Source organism: Schistocerca gregaria, chromosome 2 (genome assembly GCF_023897955.1).
Source record: "Schistocerca gregaria isolate iqSchGreg1 chromosome 2, iqSchGreg1.2, whole genome shotgun sequence".
Taxonomy (NCBI): Eukaryota; Metazoa; Arthropoda; class Insecta; order Orthoptera; family Acrididae; genus Schistocerca; species Schistocerca gregaria.
The window spans coordinates 412,920,955-412,941,966 of record NC_064921.1 but is presented as its reverse complement, the minus strand read 5'-3'; the positions used below and the strand labels follow the sequence as shown (position 1 = coordinate 412,941,966).

The window sequence follows — 21,012 nt, the reverse complement described above, 5'->3', positions numbered from 1 at the left end:
TACGATGTTGCCCATGGCTCATCCAGTGTTACGATACGGCGTAAGACAACCTCTCCTTCGCGCTCATAGCGCTCCAAGTGCGTCTGTGGAGCGTCGTAACACATACATTTGTTCATTTCCGTCAAGTCATACGGAACCCATCGTGATGCAATTTTCCGCATGCCCGAACACTCTCGGGTCCACCACATCATGACAGCCGCAAAATACACTCAGCATCGCCTTGTCCGATGATGATTTGGTCTTTGCCTTTTTTCAGAGTGGTGAATTCACAAGTTTCCTCTGCTTGCTTTGCGCCTTTCTCTCGGGGTCATAGTGCCCTCGTCCACGGTGATTACGAGGCTAAAGAATCAATCTGGACTGGCCTGATAGCTGCAATATTTCGGCTGTTGCCTCGGTTCGGCGGGTCTTTTGAATGGATACGAGCAGTTGCGGACAATACTTCACTTTATTAATGGGCTCCGCCATTTTGTTTTGGCTCATGAAGTGGTAGATATTCTATTGGATTAACGCGGAACCGATTTAAGCAGAAAAAATTTGTTCCAGTTTTGACCACCAGGTGCAACTCTGCCGCTGTATAGCATTTTTTTGATGTCTCCGGTGTTCATACTGAACAAACTGTGTAAGCGGCAGATAATAATAAAATCAACATTATACGAGGCGTGTTTTTTTAAGTAAGTTCCGTTTTGAAATTAAAAAAAGACCTGCTAAGATATCGCAATAATTTTATTGTTACATGAAAGCCTGTACTTTAATCTACGCACTGACGCCATTACAGTCTGATTCTTCCTTGTTTACGTTCTGTACGGAGTGTTTAAGATGCCTCCGATAATCGTGAGTCCCGCGCACTGTGAATTACGGACTGTTATAAGATTTCTTAGTGATAAAGGCCTAAAAGCGATTGATATTCATCGTGAGATCTATGCAGTTTATGGAGAAAGCATTATGAGTGATGGAATGGTAAGAAAGTGGGTCAGAGCATTTAAAGATGGCCGCACAAATGTGCATGATGAATAACGGAGTGGGCGTCCTTCGGTCGTTAATGAAAGTTTGGTGCTGAAAGTGGACAATAAGGTGAGAGAAAACAGACGCTTTAGATATCCTCCTTGCGAGATGACTTTCCTAATGTTTCTCCTAGTGTTTTGTATGGGATTGTGACCGAGCACTTGAATTACCGAAACTTGTGCGCACGTTGGGTATCGAAAATGTTGACGGATGTGCACAAAACCAAACGTTTAGACAGTGGATTGACTTTCCTTGAGCGGTACCACAACGACGGTGATGATTTCTTAAGGCAAATTGTTACGGGCGATGAAACATGGGTGGCCTACGTCACACCAGAATCAGAACAGCAGTCCATGGAAGTTGAGCAAGGACATCGTTTTGTTGAAAGACAATACCCGTCCGCATGTGGCACATCTGACCAAAGATATCATTACATCTTTTCGATGGGAAACTCTAGATCATCTTCTGTACAGCGACCATCTTGCACCCAGTGACTACCATCTGTTCCTGCACTTGAAGAAACACCTGGGGCCGACCAGAGTGGCCGTGCGGTTCTGGGAGTTACAGTCTGGAACCGCGTGACCGCTACGGCCGCAGGTTCGAATCCTGCCTCGGACATGGATGTGTGTGATGTCCTTAGGTTAGTTAGGTTTGAGTAGTTCTAAGTTCTAGGGGACTGATGACCACAGATGTTAAGTCCCATAGTGCTCAGAGCCATTTGAACCATTTTGAAACACTTGGCGATCAGCGTCCTCAAGACGATGACGAAGTCAAAGCAGTGGTGATATAGTGGTTAACAAGTCAGGCAGCAGACTTCTCTGAGGAGGGTGTTCAAAAACTGGTACAACGTTATGACAAGTGCCTCAATATTGACGGAAACTATGTAGAAAAGTAGAATAAGGTACAGGCTTTCATGGAAAACAAAATTATTGATATATCTTAACAAGTCTTTTTTTTTATTTCAAAACGGTACGCGCCTCGTACATCAATCACTTCTTTGACCTTTTCTGCCTACATCCCATTCCTAATCCACTACGTATGGAAACATTTCTATAAGTCTTTCCTGCATTCACAGCGCCAGGTTTCCTCCTATTGACCAAAATTTGAACTATTTTTTTCGCGTTCAAATCGGTGCCGCATCAGCGCATTAGAATAGCTACCACGCTTTGCTGCCATACGATAATTAAGCTCACACTGGACGTATGTGAATAGATGCACTTTAATTGTAACCACCCGGTACTACGGTGCAGGGATTTCACTGTGTGTAACGAGTGCAAACACGTACCCGCAGACAAACCAGAGATTAATTTCGGCACGTAACTTTACTCTTTCAGGTTGATAATGAAAACTTTGACTACCCTGTTAACTGTGACGGGTTGTGGGTGGGACAGGGAAGCTGGCGCCGCGGCACCAGCAGCTGGTGGCGCGCAACCCGCTGCTGCGCGGGCTGCGGCGGGCCGCGGAGGAGCCGGCGCAGACGCTGGCGCGCACCTTCCCCGCGTGGCCGTCGTTCGCCGTCGAGCTGCTGGCGCTGTGCCTGGCCGCCGAGCCGGCGCACCGGCCGTCCGCCGCCGACCTCATGGAGCAGCCCTACTTCACGCACGACCACTTCCCCGAGCGCTTCCTGCCAGAGCTGCTGGCGCGCGTCGCCCAGGAGAGCCAGGGGAACCCCCTGCTGCGCCGGCAGGCCGCCGCCGCCGTCAGCTCCGCTTCCCGCCGAGACATCCGCGGTGGGTGGTACACCTCAGCCTGCTGCCGTGTCCCCATCACAGAGCTTGCACCTAAGTAATAGCAGAAGTAGTTTTACTAATTCGTGGGTCGCTCTAAGACACTCGATATACAGTGTTGTGGTACCAGTATTACAGTTTAAAGGCTCGTGCTCACCAGGCCAACGAACGACAGAGACTGGATTCGCCCGATAACGCAGGTCGCCAATGCAATGGCGTTCGCATAACATCCACACCAAACGAAGGTCTCGCTTGGGGCCAATGGATTCGGCCATGTGGAATCGAAGTTGGCTAAATTGGAATATGGGTACTTCATAATTCTTTCCCTAATAAAAGTTACGGACCTCGAATAGTTATTGAATTGTGTGGACCCTAAAATTTCCAAAGATAAGACATCTCTTTAGAAGACTCGTACCTACAGTGGAAAGTAAAGAGTCATTCCCAAATTCGCTTTGTCGTTCACGGCGAAAAGATGTCAATAAAGACACTATTTTCCTTTTCATATCGTGCATATCACTTTCTAATAGCTGAGTTATTTCCCTCCAAGCGTCTAGTCCTTTCAGTTTGTTTTTATAATCGGAGTTGCCGCGCGGAATTAGCCGAGCGGTCTCAGGCGCTGAAGTTATGGACTGTGCGGCTGGTCCCGGCGGAGGTTCGAGTTCTCCCTCGGGCATGGGTGTGTCTATTTGTCCTTAGGATAATTTATGTTAAGTAGTGTGTAAGCTTAGCGACTGACGACCTTAGCAAATGGTTCAAATGGCTCTGACCACTATGGGACTTAACTTCTGAGGTCATCAGTCCCCCATAAGTTGGAACTACTTAAACCTAACTAACCTAAGGACATCACACACATTCATGCCCGAGGCATGATTCGAACCTGCGACCGTAGCGGTCGCGCGGTTCCTGACTGTAGCCCCTAGAACCGCTCAGCCGATGATCATCTTAGCAGTTAAGTCCCATAAGAGTTCACGCACATTTGAACATATAATCGCAGTTCGTAGGGGCCCGTAAACGTTCCCGTTCACGATAAAATTCTATCAGCTTTAATGCTCTCTCCAGGTTGCACTCTGTACTCCTGTATTTTTAAACACAATAAATACACACCCATAGCAAGAGCAGGCACTGCCCGCAGAAAAACAACGACTGTGAAAATTAAGTTTTGCAGGACAGCCACAAGTCGCACTCAGTATCTTTTATCGAATGGTTTCGCTCCTTAATTTAACAACCAATTATTATACTTTAAATTCCGGAGTTTCTCATGATGCCCTTGTTAAATGAAAGGGCGACACTGGTCAATAGAACATATCAGGTGTGACTTGTGGCTGTCCTGAAAAAATTAAATACGAACCTGTTCTAGAGGCACTAGACACAGAAAATCGCTACCGAACCAACGAACATTCGCCGCGGCGTCCACCCTAAGAGGAGGTTTCCAACGCCAACCCATCACCAACGCTTTGATGTTACCGCCAGCAAACGGAACCGCAACCAAGGCCACCTACTTCGATGGCAACGATTTGCCACCCGTACACTCGGCCGTCGAAGACGTTAGCTGTCGTTAGTTGGCGTTCGTTCGCCCACTGTGTATGCGCCATAAGACCAATGGACCCAACTCATACGTAGATCTACAGGCGTTTGCCTATCTGCAGGACTAATTTGATAAGGATGGGACAATCAGCTACCGTTTTATAGTACGTCTACATTTATACTCTGCAAGCCACCCTACGGTGTGTGTGGTGGAGGGCACTTTTGGTACCACTACTGCCCCCCCCCCCCCCCCCACCCTTCCTCATTCCATTTGCGAATGGAAGAATGGGAAGAATAAGCGTTAGTGAGCCCCCATAGGAGCTCCAGTTTCTCTGATTTTCTCATTGTGATCATTTCGCGAATGTCTGTGGGAAGGAAAGCAAATATTGCCCAACTCTTCTTCGAACGTACACAATCGGAAGTGATCCACAACGAGCTTGTTTGTTGAACATTTCCGTAATGCTCTCATGCTTGTTAAAGCCCTCCTCTCACGGGACACGAAAAAGCACGCGGACGAGATGCTGGTGACGTCACAGCGTGGAATTCGAGGGCCACGAGAAAGACAGGCCGCGGCGCGTAACGAAGGTAGTCTCAAACTCGCTCACTCGCTCAGCTCAGCAGACAAAATGCGTTTCTAATCCTGGTAACTCGCAGCTGGGCGTGTAAGTACTAACGAGAATTGCATCTTCCACTGTAGGTGAAGTCTTACTGATTAACAGTACTACAGTAAAATTTAATTTAAGATCAATACTCGATATAAATTGTATAACAGCTTGTTTATAACATTTACTCTCTTCTGCTTAACAGTACTCATTACATGCTGGAAGTGGTGCCTTATGCAACTGATAATCATTTTAGCATGATTTTATTTTAGTGTACGCCAATACAGCCGTAACAAATTATAAGCAGGCCCATGGACTTCCCATCATTATAAGACTAATGACAGTAAGATTCCATTATAGCGGATTCCAGTAGAAGATGCAGTTTTCGTTTCTACGAACACGCCTAGTTCCGAGTTAACAGGTGTAGAAACGTAGTCTGTCTGCTGATTTGAGCGATCGAGCGAGGGCAGGATTACCTTCGTGACGTGCACGCCGCGGCCTGTCTTTCACGAAGGCCTCGGTGAAATTCAACGTTCCACTACACTGCGCAGCGTGAAATGAAGAATCTGGCATGTCAGATTTGTGCTTCCATGAGAGGAAAATGGCCATTTAGATGCGACAGTGTTTGACGGTAAAAGCAGGAGTCGCCATATTGTATAGTGTTAAACATGTATTTGGTGGGTTTTCTTCCCCACATAGTCGTTTATTTAGTCATGTGCCTGTATCGGCTGGTGTCGCATCGTTATTGCCTCGCGGAATTTGTTGTTGATTTGTTCTCTGCCCGCGCCATGATGTCTGTCGAGTCTCCCAAGAATATTTCTCGTCGTGGTACCGTTCGCTTCTTTAGAAATTTCACGATTGGTTGGTTGATAGGATTCGCGTTACATCTGATCATAATAGATACTGCTTATATTTTGATTTACATGCATTTTTGTGAAGTTTCAAGATCGCTTTCATGTAGATCGGGTTTTCTCTCTGGTTGATTCTCCAGTGATGTTTACACACCGTGATGGTTCCATTAGTCTAGTCCTTCTTGCAAATTCAGCGATCGAGTATATTCCATTTATAATTTACAATATTCCACTCGAAGTGGACGAATTATTTCTTAAGTCGGCGATGCTTCCCTTTGGAGTCGTTCGGCATATCTGGCAGGAACTTTGGTCCGCACACCACCACTTACAAAGTTAACGTGACATCCGAACAGTAGAAACGAGTGTTCAAAAAAAGAATATTCCTTCACATCTGACTGTTTGTGGTTACCGGATTCATGTTACATACGCAAGGCAAGAAGGAACCTGCTTCCTCTGTAATAAAATTGGCCATCTCAGATCCAGTTATCTGCGTTGTGATACGGTTTTAAAGTCATCTTCTGAAAAACGTCGTCCGTTGACATTACCTGAATTAGTGTGTCCGCAATCTGCTGTCAGTACATCTCCAGCTTTAGAAGACGTTGAGGAGAGGTTACCCCCACTAAGCGCGACTTTCCGCTTTTACCGGTATGTTCAGATGTAGCCCCGGCTGCTGTCGGGGACGCCGGTACCGGTGTCATAATTTAAAGGCCACTGGACTCAGAAAGGTGAAGATTTTGAAGCCACCCCTCACAAATCTCGCCTCTCCGGGAAGATGATGGTTGAGGGTGCCTCTTCCTGTGGTGATACTTTGAATATTGACGCTAGTCGCGGTTCTTGTTTTGCCAGGGGTGACGTGGCTGTTTATGATGGCGTTGAAATGATTGTTGCATTTGCGTCCTGCCCTCCACCGGTAGAATCGTCTGTTCCGGTGGGTTCTGATTATTTAACGGAGACATCGTCTGTTGTTCTGCCTTTACAGTGTTCTTGAAAATGTCATCCCTTCCTTGTTCTGGTACGGTGGAGCAACAGGTTATTACGGATTCTCTTCCGGGGAGTCAGATGCAGACGGCGCCAGACGCTGCATTGTCTGTCTGTTCTTTATCTGATGATGATGTTCATCGCTCCCAGTTGTATTTCTCGCATTCCGTTGAGCGGAGTGGGGATGGTTCTCTCCCTGCCCCTCCCCACTCCCGCAATGGACCTATGATGGACCTCCTACACTTCTGCGTCAAGAAGTTACGTGATGTGCTGCGTCAAGAAGTTACGCGATGTGAAACAACGTTTTCAACCTGAGCGTGTAGAGTCGGAAAAAAACAAAGCATGGAACCTGCAACTTCCCATGAGGAGGCGTTGAATCTTGTACCTTCTTTTTCACCATTTTCCGGTGTTATGGGAAGCGGGACGTGATGCGTAAATTCTTTTCTGTTCCTCTTTCCATGCATCACATGTATAACTAATCCAGGCGTATAGTTTCTTTTTATCACACATGTTAGTAGGATAAGCTCTCCATTACTGCTTAATCCGTTATGACAGAAGCGTTATTTGATGTGTTTTGTCTCCCTGGGGATTCGGTGTTTTTTGACGTTGAGCCGGAAAGTTTTGCTGGAATGGCCGTGTTGTATAGGGACTGAATTCCGTCGACGGACTTTGAAACGCTGAACGATGGTCAGGGTACAGGGTCTAGTTTTTATGATCTCATTTCAATTTTTCTTTGTGCTCCATCTGGATCTGGTCGTACATATGACCGCTCGCGTTTTCATCATTAATTTACTTCGTCAAAATCCGCGAAAAATTTGGATTGGGGAAGTTCCAAGTGCATCTTACGTCCTGTGAATCAGACTACCAATTATAACTGTTTTCGAGAAATTAGTGATATTGTGTCATCGTTGAGATTGCAAAATGCTTGGATCTTCATATATCCCACATTAGTGGGGTTTATATAGTTTACTGCTACTTCTAGTAGTCGACTCGACAGTGTTTTATTTGTCTGCTTCCCTACGTAACCAGATTATGTCAATTGAGTAATTATCCCTGTCAGCTTCAATGACTTAACCACGTCCCGCAACTGGTACATCTTTCTCGCCCTATTTGGAAGCTAAATATTTTACATCTGACCAACCCCTCTCCCTAGATAATATCAACTCTGCCGTGCGAGGGCAGGCAAGCCATTCGGGAGTGCGATATCGCTCGTTTACGGAATGGTGGGTTACCATTGTCGGACCTCGGCTTCGCACTGCACTCATGCGTTTTAGCGCTGATAAAGCGGCTGAAATGAGGAGGAGTCGGGAATTTTATTATGTTGTCCTTCGTGATCTTTCTAATATCCATCAAGACGTTCTTTTTAGAGTTATGGAAGTTCACCGCGTGAAGGCGAAACTTCTGCACCTCAAAAGACTGCAACTGGATGGCCTTCGTTTGCTTTCTCAACAATGTTCGATTTTCGAGGATGAGTTGAGGTCTCTGTATCACCTAACTCGGCTTAGGACGCGATCCCAAAGGACGTCTCACTAACATTCTTTCTATAGATGGACGTGAGTGGTCAACCCAACCTGATATAATGTGTGAACTTACCCTGTATTTTTCCGATCTTTACACTGGAGTGCAATCAGATGGTATGTCGTCTGCTGAGTTTAGTTGATATTGTTGTTACTCCAGAGGAATTTTTGACAGCTATCCACCGTGCTGAGGTATGTAACATTGTAGTTCGCTCTTCTTTCCGCAAATCGCCGGGTTTGAGTGGTCTTCTCAAAAAAATAAATAAATAAATAAATAAATAAATAAATATATATATATATATATATATATATATATATATATATATATATATATATATCTGTTCGGTTTTGGCTTCTGATAGGAGATACAATAACAGCTACGTGAATGAAATTGTACAAGGGACACACACCCTCCTTTAAGGTCGGAAAAATTGTTTTAACTCCCTAAAAGACTCGATGTCTGTCCGTGGATCAGGTCCTACCGATAACACTACTCAATTTTGATTATAAAGTCGTAGCGCTGGCGATAAATAGTCGTACGTCGGTTTTGCGTGCTGACATGGTCGCACGTTATCAAAGCTACCTCCTGGGTCGTACTCTCCTAACTCCTGTTGCTGAATGTAGTGATCTCGCGCCGATTGCTTCCACCGTTCCTGTGTCGGGAGCTTCACTCTTTATTGATTCTAATCGTGCTTTTGACCGAGTTAGTCATGATTTTCTGTTGCGAGTGTTGATAGCTGTACGACAGATATACCCTTCTCTAATTACTGGTATTCAGGCGTCTATTGACGTGAATCGTCTTCTTTTACCTCTTATACACTATACGATCAAAAACATCCTAACACCCCCAAAATATACGTTTTTCATATTAGGTGCATTGTGCTGACACCTACTGCCAGGCATTCCGTATCAGGTACCTCAGTAGTCATTAGACATCGTGAGAGAGCAGAATGGGACGCTTCGCGGAACTCACGGACTTCGAACGTGGTCAGGTGATTGGGTGTCACTTGTGTCATACGTCTGTAAGCGAGATTTTCACACTCCTAAACATCCCTAGGTCCACTTTTTCCGATATGATAGTGAAGTGGAAACGTGAAGGGACACGTACAGCACAAAAGTGTACAGGCCGACCTCGTCTGTTGAGCGACAGCGCCCGCAACAGTTGAACAGGGTCGTAATGTGTAATAGGCAGACATCTATTCAGACCATCACACAGGAGTTCCTCACTGCATCAGGATCCACTGCAAGTACTATGACAGTTAGGCGGGAGGTGAGAAAACTTGGATTTCATTGTCGAGCGGCTGCCCATAAGCCACAAATCACGCCGGTAAATGCCAAACGACGCCTCGCTTGGTGTAAGGAGCGTAAACATTGGACGTTTGAAAAGTGGAAAAACGTTGTGTGGAGTGACGAATCACGGTACGTAATGTGGCGATCCGATGGCAGGATGCGGGTATGGCAAATGCCCGCTGTACTTCATCTGCCAGCGTGTGTAGCGCCAATAATAAAATTCGGAGGCTGTAGTGTTATTCTGTGGTCGTGTTTTTCATAGAGGGGGCTTGATACCCTTGTTGTTTTGCATGGCTCTATCACAGCACAGGCCTATGTTGATGTTTTAAGTATCTTCTTACTTCCCACTGTTGAAGAGCAATTCGGTAATGGCGACTGCATCTTTCAACACGATCGAGCACATGTTCATAATGCACGGCCTGTGGCGGAGTGGTTACACGTCAATAACATGCCCGTAATGGACTGGCCTGCACAGAGTCCTGACTGAAATCATACAGAACACCTTTCGGATGTTTTGGAACGCCGACTTCGTGCCAGGCCTCACCGACCGACATCGGTACCTCTCCTCAGTGCAGCACTCCGTGAAGAATGGGCTGCCATTTCCCAAGAAACCTTCCAGCACGTGATTGAAGGTATGCCTGCGAGAGTGGAAACTGTCATCAAGGCTAAGAGTGGGCCAACACCATATTGAATTGTAGCATTACCGATGGAGGGCGCCACGAACTTGTAAGTCATTTTCAGTCAGGTGTCCGGATGCTTTTGATCACATAGTGTAGAAGTGCGCCGAGGTGTCCTGCAAGAGTGTCCTCTATCTAGGTCGTTATTCGTGCTATTTCTGGGACCTTTATTTCGGTCCATAGGTGCTCGATCGGGTGGCTGGTAGTTTTTGGAAGAAAAGTTTATCGTCCGTGCGTGTGCCGATAACTTTATGGTACTTCTTCATATTTATGATGACATATCGGTGCTCAAGGACGTTTTGGATACATTTTTGCGGGAGCACAGGTTAACGGTCGGTTACTCAGTTTGCGGGGATTTGACACGGAAGAGATTCCAAGGGCTGTGGCGGTCGCCCGTCATCGATTGTTGGATGTTATTATTGATCGTTGTCCGATGAAGATGGCTGCGTTAAATTGTAAGTCCTCATGGACAATATTGAAGGAGAGATCCTTGAACACTTGAGTCGCTCCCTCTTGTTATTTCATAGGATTCGGAACTTGGAAACTAATTTTGTTGCATAATTTTTTCCCCTTCCCGCGATGATGTCCCGAAAGTTAAAACGATTATAGGGCAAGTTTATGTTGCGAAACACTATTTTTCGGGTGCACTACGAGGTTATGGCGAGACGTTGACTGATGAGAGATATGGGCCTCCCCGATTTTCGGGACAAGCTTCCACTTTATTTTTTTGTCGCACTATTTTAACGTGTCTTCGCGTCCCGCAGTTATTTACAACTCTCCTTTTTGCCTGTCTCCGATCAGCTAATGTAACCTCTCCAGTAGATGTTAGTAGAATAAATAATAAATTCGAGCGTATTCGGATTTTTTCTTTTTTCTTTTTATCTCAGTTATTTGACGGTTGATATTCTTTCCCAGTCGCATCTCTCTATAAAACTGCTGTTATTCCCCCTGAACGTTTCCAAATCGCATTTCCTCTGGGAGCCCCATCGCTTGAGTCAGGTTGAAAGACTGGTTGGTCCAATGTCAGCCTACCTGCTTTTCCAGTGGAAGTAGCGTCCTGATGGTACCAAGTCGTTCATAACGTTCTCACCAACAACATTCGACTTTTATCGCATTGGCCATATTGAGACAGACCTATGCAGTCATTGCCATGAAACCGATACATTATGTTATCGGATGGCCTTCTGCCTCCACGGATATTGAAGTTGGCTCCGGCGACAACTGGCCTTTCTTTGGAGGACGACGGAAGCGGCAATCTGCAGTGAGATTCTCCTGCGTCCCGACTCAGCCTTCTTTCCCAAAACGAAGAACAATACAAGTATGTGGCTTGTCGATCATTATGTTCATTACGTGCTGGGGAGCGGGTATGATCCTTGTGCCTTTCACCAGTATGTGGCTATGGCCCATTAGACATGGAAAAGGATCCCACACCACCGTGCGCTTTTTGTCAGTATGCTATATCTCGTATTTAATCGATGAGGAGATGGATGATGTGTAGAATCCCTTTTCTGTTGAATTTTTCATTCCTATTACCTTGCTTTTGGTAAAATTGACCAAAAAATGATCATGGTAGAGTCTTTACATGCAGAAAGTCATGGGTTCCACTCTCGTAAGGTGTTTTAATTTTATTGTTTCTTTAAAAAAATTAGTTGTAGATGGAAAGATAACAGGATCGCGTCCACCTCCTTCCTAATATTTTCTTTCATCTTTTGTTTCCTGAAAGATTCTTGGAAGTATTATCTCAAAATCCGATGTTATTTATTATAAATAATGTATTTGCTGCAAAGGCCAGCGGCTGGAATATTTCTGCAGTGACCAGAAATCTTAACGTGGCTGCCAATCTATGTCTGGAATTAGACACGGTTACACACAGGAAGTTTTTGCTATTATAAAATTTTCTGTAAAATATACATACGTATCTTTCGGTTTATGGTCTGGCTAATGTTTGTATCTTGCCGTAAATATCTTTTTCAGTGATGGTGAGTGACTTCGAAAAAATCTCCTCTCCAATTTGAACGAGATTGCGAAACGAATCTCCAACTTGAAATCTGTGAGATGAAGTAAGTTATTTCACAGTGTGAGTAGTCAACGCGACATCGAAAATATGATGTCATGCATGCGCAATCTGAATTAGACGCTATACCTGAACTATATTCAATTTAAAACCGCAAATGGGATGAAAATGTAGTTGAGTTAACGAATAACTTCTGCTGGTATGTAGCTCAGATCGTTGTACAGCACTGTGTAGTGTTCTTCTATCAGCAATTCAGTGTTCAAGCCAACAGCGAGACCAGAACATTATTCCCGATTTTCTCCGCTGTTGTTCGACAAGCGCTGAAAGAGTTAACGCAGCTATTTTACCTGCGTCCATTTTCGTAAACAAACTGCATGGTTTGCGAGCCTAATAAAGACGAAAACGGCCGCTGGAGAGCGCAAATCACGCTTTCTTGAGGTTGGATGTCCTGTCCGCGTCCACGTCAACGTTAGCTGTTTCGTCCCGTGTGAGGATGACTACTAATGATCCTGTGAGGAAATGTGCTATATATATACTATTAAAATTGCTACACCACGAAGATGACTTGCTACAGACGCGAAATTTAACCGACGGGGAGAAGATGCTGTGATATGAAAATGATTAGCTTTTCAGAGCATTCACACACGGTTGGCGCCGGTGGCGACACCTACAACGTGCTGACATGGGGAAAGTTTCCAACCGATTTCTCATACACAAACAGCAGTTGATCGGCGTGGCCTGGTGAAAAGTTGTTGTGACGCCTCGTGTGGGGAGGAGAAATGCGTACCATCACGTTTCCGACTTTGATAAAGGTCGGATTGTAGCCTATCGCGGTTGATAGTATCGCGACATTGCTGCTCGCGTTGGCCGAGATCCAGTGACAATTAGCAGAATATGGAATCGGTGTGTTCAGGAGGGTAATACGGAACGCCGTGCTGGATCCCAACCGCCTCGTATCACTAGCAGTCGAGATGACAGGCATCTTATCCGCATGGCTGTAACGCATCATGCAGCCACGTCTCGATCCCTGAGTTAACAGCTGGGGACATTTGCAAGACAACAACCATCTGCACGAAGAGTTCGACGGCGTCTGCAGCAGCATGGTCTATCAGCTCGCAGACCGTGGCTGCGGTTACCCTTGACGCTGCATCACAGGAGCGCCTGCGATGGTGTACTCAACGACGAACCTGGGTGCACGAATGGCAAAATGTCATTTTTTTCGGATGAATCCAGGTTCTGTTTACAGCATCATGATGGTCGCATCCGTGTTTGGCGACATCGCAGTGAACGCACATTGGAAGCGTGTATTCGTCATCGCCATACTGGCGCATCACCCAGCGTGATGGTATGGAGTGCCATTGGTTACATGTCTCGGTCACCTCTTGTTCGCATTGACGGCTCTACCCTTCATTCGATCCCTGCTAAACCCTACATTTCAGCAGGATAATGTACGACCGCATGTTGCAGGTCTTGTACGGGCCTTTCTGGATACAGAAAATTTTCGACTGCTGTCCTGGCCAGCACATTTTCCAGATCTCTCACCAATTGAAAAATCTGGTCAATGGTGGCTGAGCAACTGGCCCGTCACAATACGCCTGTCACTACTCTTGATGAACTGTGGTATCGTGTTGAAGCTGCATGGGCAGCTGTACCTGTACACGCCATCGAAGCTCTGTTTGACTCAATACCCAGTTGTATCAAGGCCGTTATTACGGTCAGAGGTGGTTGTTGTAGCTACTGATTTCTCAGGATCTATGCAACCAAACTGCGTGAAAATGTAATCACATGTCAGTTATAGTATAATATATTTGTCCAATGAATACCCGTTTATCATCTGCATTTCTTCTTAGTGTAGCAATTTTAATGGCCACGATACCAGACTAATGAGCAATACACAAGAATCGGTCGAATAAGCGTTGTGTAAGCCACTTCCTTCATAGATGAACTGCATTTCCTTCAGATTCTCCTAATGGATATCAGTCTTGCATCGGCTTTTCCTACTACAGAATTTGGGTTATTTGATCATTCTACTTAGGTTGCCACGTATGATTACTCCTAGGTATTTTGTAGTAGTTTCTGTTTCCAGTGATTTTCGCAAGTAGTACACTGAAATAGTAGTGAACTTCCTCGCCTGTTTATTCACGTTACGATACAATTATTTGTAACTTCATGCATTTCGCTACTGTCTTCTGGCATTGCCGCCTTCCTGTAAACAACAGTTTCTCCTGTGAACAGGCACAGTGTCTCCAATGTTATCCAGTAGAAAATTTATGTAAGTTCAGGCGTACTTCAAGGAAGTACGATAACTCCTTGAACTACCCCTGCAATTACCCTTACATCCGTCGATTTCATCCTGTTGTCATCCGACAACGTGTTGTTCTGTTAAAAATTTCTAAATGCAGTCACAAATCTGCTAGCCTAACAACAGCGCGGAACTGTATCAAATATCTTCTGAGAGTCAAAGATAACATATTCAAGCTGGGCGCCTTTGTCTGTGGTACTATGGATCTCGTGAAGAAACAGAGCTAGCCGAGTTTCATAAGATACTGCAGCATACCGGGTCAGTAGTGCGCACTTTGAGCGGTTCTCCATCGCTGCATTTTTACCCTTATGTGGACCTTTTAATTTTAAGCAAGACGCCAATGAAATTGTCAGTGAATAAAAGAAAGACAAAATACATGAAGTGATGTATATGCATTTAAATAGCTGGAATCAGGGGGTTTTAATAGAAGTGAAACACTATTTTTGAAACACGTTTGATTTATTCACAACAGATCACATTATTTGGAACGCTGGCTCAACACAAGATACATCGATACAAAAATATAAAATGAAATAGATGAGGTCTTGCGATATCAAGAAACAGCGGGGTTAGGTTCGCTATTATCATAGCAAGAACAATGTAAATAAGCCATATGTCTAGCAGTACCCCAGAGCAGTTTGCAGGCAAATTATGTACGCGAATTTAAAACGTTGTGTTTTGCACAAAAAAAGTTTACTAATATCTCAACCACTGAATACGAGCACTCAGATCTCTAACTCAGTGTCAGTTTAAAAGTTAAAACATTAACTCCCGAAAAAAATGCCTTACTCGGCACACGTCCACCTGCGGCAATTCGCCTTCTAAACAATTATACCGGATCTGTGTCCACCGGAAAAAGAGCATGGAAAACCCTCTCCATGCTCTCAGCTCAGCGAGTCACGTGATCAACTATTGTAGTCAGAAGTCCGTCTGCGGCCAACCGCAAATGGGCAGTCATTTACGCTTAACATTTTTAAAATTAACCACAGAAAATTATCTAACACAAATATTTAGATGTTCATTCATTTCATTCATAATAGTTACAAAATTCACTTTCTCATTTTTTTTTAAGTTGTCACGTCACCAGAATCGACGCACACTAGTCAAGACTTACTTTATTTTTTCCTGCCGTTTCCACAGTACGCTATTCAAATGTCTTATTTTTTAAAACCAGTTTCCAACTTTTCATACAATAAACATACAATCAAATCTTATCACAATCATCAATGCAGAACCTTAATTGTTTATCATTGAATGAATTATCTTGACAGATAGCATTAGAATACTTATGTATTTTGTTTATAACAAACTTAATTTATTCTGTTGTGAATATGCTTATTAGTTTCCGAGTCTCATGCATTCTCGGTTGTGATTTTGAAAGCATTGGTAGCATAATGTGTTGGTACTTATTTCGAAATCCGTTTCCTCCCCTCTTCTCTGAAAATTCTCTGCAAAATTCCACTCGATACACATACTCAGCACAGGACACAATGCCGTAGCTGCGGTCTCTGTGTTATTACGCGACACTTCAGCCTGTTATCTTACAATTTCTGTTTTGGACTCCGTGTTGATTTTCACCCTCGAAAACCACCACGATACACCAGCATAAAACAATTTCATAATTACGCACGACATGTTATTGATATCGACCTACAGTTACTACATCTGCCGGACTACCTTTCTTGAAATTGGGACTAACCTGCTCTTTCTTCCGGACGCTAGATGCCCTTCGTTAGTAGTAGTAGTAGTAGTAGTAGTAGTAGTTTTATTCATCCATAGATCTCTTTTTACAAGGATATAGGACATGTCAAAGTATTTACAAGCTTAGATCAATTTACAATAAGCTAATTCGTATACACATATATTTACAGACTTCTAGTTAGAGACAATCATTAGATTTTACTCCTGGTATACAATAATTTATTTACAAATAACTCATTAAATAATGTAATGCCACACTATTCACTCATATTTCACTATCAATCACTGCACGCACTATACACACATTGTTTCATAACACTTCACTCACTACACACACACACACACACACACACAGGTGATCCTTGGGCCATTTTCTGTACTGCAAGTTCCCATTTGCTATCCTGAAAAACTGAGTCAGCATCCCTTCATAATGAGTGAGATGTTGAGCTCAGAAAGAGGAAGAGGTGTTAGTATTGTGCTATGCATAGCTTGAGGGGAAAGTGTCTCTAGAAAGGAAAAAAGAAGAAAAATAATAAAGTGAAGGTGTTATGTGGAATATTGGATGTTTTATAATCATCATTATTATTATTATTTGTTTGTATAACATTTTTTTTATCAAACCCCTACTCTGCTTTATCTAAGTAATCCTTCAATGTATAAAATGTATTGCATAACAGGTACTTTTTAGCTGCCTTCTTAAATAAGTGTATTTTTGAAATTCCTTAATCTCTTTTGGTAATTTATTGTACAGTTTTATTCCTTGGTAGAAAATGCTGTTTTGAGTTTTATGTTTATTTTTTCTTGGTAAATGTAAGTTGAGTCTATCTCTTGTTGCATGGTCATGGACAGAGCTGTTTGTGCAGTAATTGCCAATGTTACTTTTGATGTGTACAACTGACTGGTAAATGTGTTCACATGGAGCAGTTAAGATTCCCAGTGTTTTGAACAGATCTTTACAATGAGTTCGACTACTATTTCTGGTTATTATTCTTATGGCTCTTTTCTGGAGTTTGAAAATTGTGTTCATATTTTGTGGATTTGTTCCCCAAAAAAGAATGCCATAGCTAAGAATTGAGTGTACATATGAATAATATGTAACTAAAAGACACTGCATGTTACACACAGATGATAGAATTCTAAGGGCATAACATGCTGATGACATTCTGTTTGCAAGTACCTTTGTGTGTTCGCACCACTTCAGCTGAGAGTCAATATTCATTCCTAGAAATTTTGCATTTGTTACACAGTCTATAGAGGTGCCATCTACATTTAATTTAACATTGTCATTTTTCCTCTTCAAACTGAAGTTCATGGCATTAGTTTTCTTTATGTTTAATGTCAATTTGTTGCTTATTGACCAATCGTAAACTTCCTTGAGAGTTTCATTTGCTTTCTCGGTAAGGAGTTCTCTTGTTCTCTCAGTGACTATAATATTGCTGTCATCAGCGAAGAGAATTTTCTCACCATGAGTAACACTACTGGGAAAGTCATTGATGTATATCAGGAATAGTATTGGTCCTAATATGCTACCTTGTGGAACCCCTATATTAATATGTTTTGGCTCTGATAAGTATTTTACTAAATGTTTAGATCTATTTGAAGTATGTGTTATCTCTACTCTTTGTACCCTATCTGTTAGGTATGATCGAAACCAGTCATTAGCTACCCCTCTTATTCCTAATGCTTCTAATTTATTTAATAGAATCTTGTGGTTGACTGTATCAAAAGCCTTAGAAAGATCCAAAAATATGCCTGTGACACACTCATCTTTATCAAGAGCATTAAGTACAACTTTTGTGAATTCTACTATGGCTGACTCCGTATTTTTGCCACTTCGAAAACCAAACTGTGATTTGCTTAAAATATTGTATTTATTCAGATAATTCATTAATCTGTCTTTCATAATTGCTTCTATTATTTTTGAGAATGCTGACAGCAGGGAAATGGGCCGGTAATTTTCTATGTCTTCTGCATTACCTTTCTTAAGCAAAGGTACAACTCTTGCCTGTTTTAGCTGCTCTGGAAATGTCCCTGATGTGAAGGATTCATTTATTATATTTGTTAATGGGCCTTGTATAATCCCTATGCATTGTTTCAGTACACACATTGGTACATCATCTAAGCCTTCTGACTTTTTATTTTTTAGCTTTTGAACAGTTTTATTGACTTCATTCTCTGTGGTTGGAAGTAACATCATTGTATCTAGTGCAACAATTTTTGCAGGTGTTTTATTTGTTTTGGGGAATTTTTGCGGTAACTTCTCTGCAATACTTGAAAAATGCTCGTTTACATAGTTTGCTAAGTGTTGTGGATCATTTATTACCTTATCCCCCTCCCTTAGCAGTATGTTATTCTGCGTTTGTTTGCCTCTCCCCGTTTCCTTTTTTATAACATCCCAGACTGCTTTGCTTTTATTCTCTGCATTATATATTATTTTGTCATTAAATGACTTTTTTGCAGCAATCAGCACCTTCCTATAAATCTTTTTGTATCTATGCTAGAAATTTAAGAATTCTGGATCATTGTGAATCTTTTTCATGGAACTGAGGTGTTTAAGTGTTTGGGAGGACTTCTTAATACCTGCTGTTATCCATCTGTTTTTGTGAGATGTTGATACAGTCATGCATACTTTTGGAAATGCTGTTTCAAAGTTCAATTTAAACAATGTGGAGAATTTGGAGAATTTCATATTCACATTGGTTTCCTTATACACTTCATCCCAGCTTTGTTTTTCTAGTTCTTTTGAAAAATCTTTTATTTTGATTTCTGATAGATGTCGTTTATAGGCTTGTAGTTTAGGGAATGATTCAATGCCTGATTTTACTGTTGTTATTTGACAGAGATGGTCTGATAGTCCGAGATCTTTTACAGCTACATCACATTTTTCCCTGTCTATATTTGTGGCCACATGGTCAATTACTGATGCAGTCATTGTAGTAACCCTTGTTGCACTATTGCTCCAGCGACCTGTGATTAACTACAGTTTGGGGGCAAATATTTTTGCGTAATCTCTATAGACTCTCACAGTTAGCTTCAGATGCCATTCCACAGTTGAGCACTTATAGCTGATTTCCTGTTCTGTAATTATTTATCTCAACATCTACCATTTCGATGTTTGTGTGATGAAAGGAGGAACTACTACATTAATAGGTATGTAAGGAGAGTTCACGGTCAAAGTGTGTCACTGATGACATCATCGATGATGACAAAGACCAACTGCACTATGCATGAAATGAGGGGAAATCAAGTTTTAAATGAGGGGAAATCAAGTTTTGGCGGGAAATTGAAAAAATAGCCCAATTGCGCTAGTGTGTTTCCTATGGAAAGAGGGTTGTTGTCCTAAGTATAAATTGGCAGCAAATTCAAAATGAGGCTGGTGACTAGGGATACTGGCCCTGGCTATATGACATCACAATCCGAGACTGGGGATAAGAGCACCCTCCTAACCATCATGTCAAAAGCCAAGATGGCTTATCTGGAATGCAAGATGGCTATAGAACATGTCGATCGGTGCCTTCTGGCACAGCTGTATGACATCACAATCCAGCTCAGATCCGAAGGGCTATTTATGACCATGTAGAATTCCCGCATACTGGCCCAAAGCTGGAATACTGGCACTGCCTCTATGACGTCACAGTCCACCTCAAACCTGTTAGCCCATTTTTATATTGGTGTAGAATGAGGTGTACTGTCCTAGACTTGAAATACTGGCTCAGTCCTGCTATGAGCTACTGTTCACTCAGATGCATGATCACTGCTTCTCCTAACTCTAGGTTTGGATCTCTCCACTTGTGACTTTATTTGAAGAAACGCCAATGAGGGAAGAGGAAAGGCTCTCTGCCCCCCTCCCCTCCATACCAACACCACCCACCCACCTCCTTCTCACCATCCCCAAGCGATTGTGTTGCCTCACCATCCACGCAACTTGGTGGCATGCAGCGATCAAGGCAACTGTCCTGCTACTGCCAGGCAACAGCCCTAACTGAACCTGAATGACAGGATTCAAAATTAAAAATCCACTTACACCAAGTTTAAAGTGATAGGATGTCTGCTGCCCGTCAAACTGTAAATTGCTTGCCCTAACATTAAAAATGAATAGTCCACCAATGCAACCTGTACGATTGTCAAATACTCGTCAATGTCATACATGGTCGGTGGGAAAGGAATAGGAGAGGTATTCACTTGCATCTTTATTTGACAACTACTGCCCCCATACCACACCACACTGACCGTCGGTCACCTCGGAGGTGCCGGCTCACATCAACTCTGCCACACTTCCCTGTGCAGGCTGTGCCATGCTGGGCACGGCTGTGTCACCTACTGTGCTGGGAACATACTCTTATGTTGACAGACTGCGTGTAACTCAGCTCCAGTATTGCTTGGAGTGCACGGCATGACATCACACACCTCCTTTATTTGTCACTACAGAGAGGCTGCTTGAACCTGCAGTAGGTGTACCGTGTACTGGCCAGCACTAAAGTGATTATCAACTAAGGCAATGTGTCGACATCACAGTCTGCGTGCTCTCTGACATACTCCTAAGACTACAAGCTTTTACACTAAATACAGTATAATTGTAGAACAAGATTGCATCCTCTTGCTTTAGAGGAATGTGATCAAACGGTTCTGACATTCCGTAGCTGGAGAAATACACAAGGTCTCTGCACACTGCTGCCACTGCCACTTCACCAGTGCTGCAGCAAGCCCCTAACCACAGAGCGATGGAGGAAAATGCCACAAACCAAGTGTAACTGTACACCGCGCATTTCGTATTTGCAGCTGACTGTTAGATGCTCCAGTAGACCACATGGTCTTGTGTGTATCCAG

General features: G+C 43.3%; 1 protein-coding gene across 7 annotated transcripts in view; it reads left to right on the top strand.

Moving 5' to 3' along the window:
• Positions 1–21,012, top strand: part of LOC126323281 (uncharacterized) — a 398,774-nt gene that overhangs the window by 265,869 nt on the left and 111,893 nt on the right. For 4 of the 7 annotated variants that reach the window (XM_049994670.1, XM_049994668.1, XM_049994669.1 and 1 more), the window contains exon 6: positions 2,394–2,732. The exons of the other annotated variants lie outside the window; for them this stretch is intronic. In XM_049994670.1, the coding sequence (XP_049850627.1) occupies positions 2,394–2,732 (339 nt within the window). The remainder of the gene's footprint in view (positions 1–2,393; positions 2,733–21,012) is intronic. 7 annotated transcript variants of the gene reach the window in all.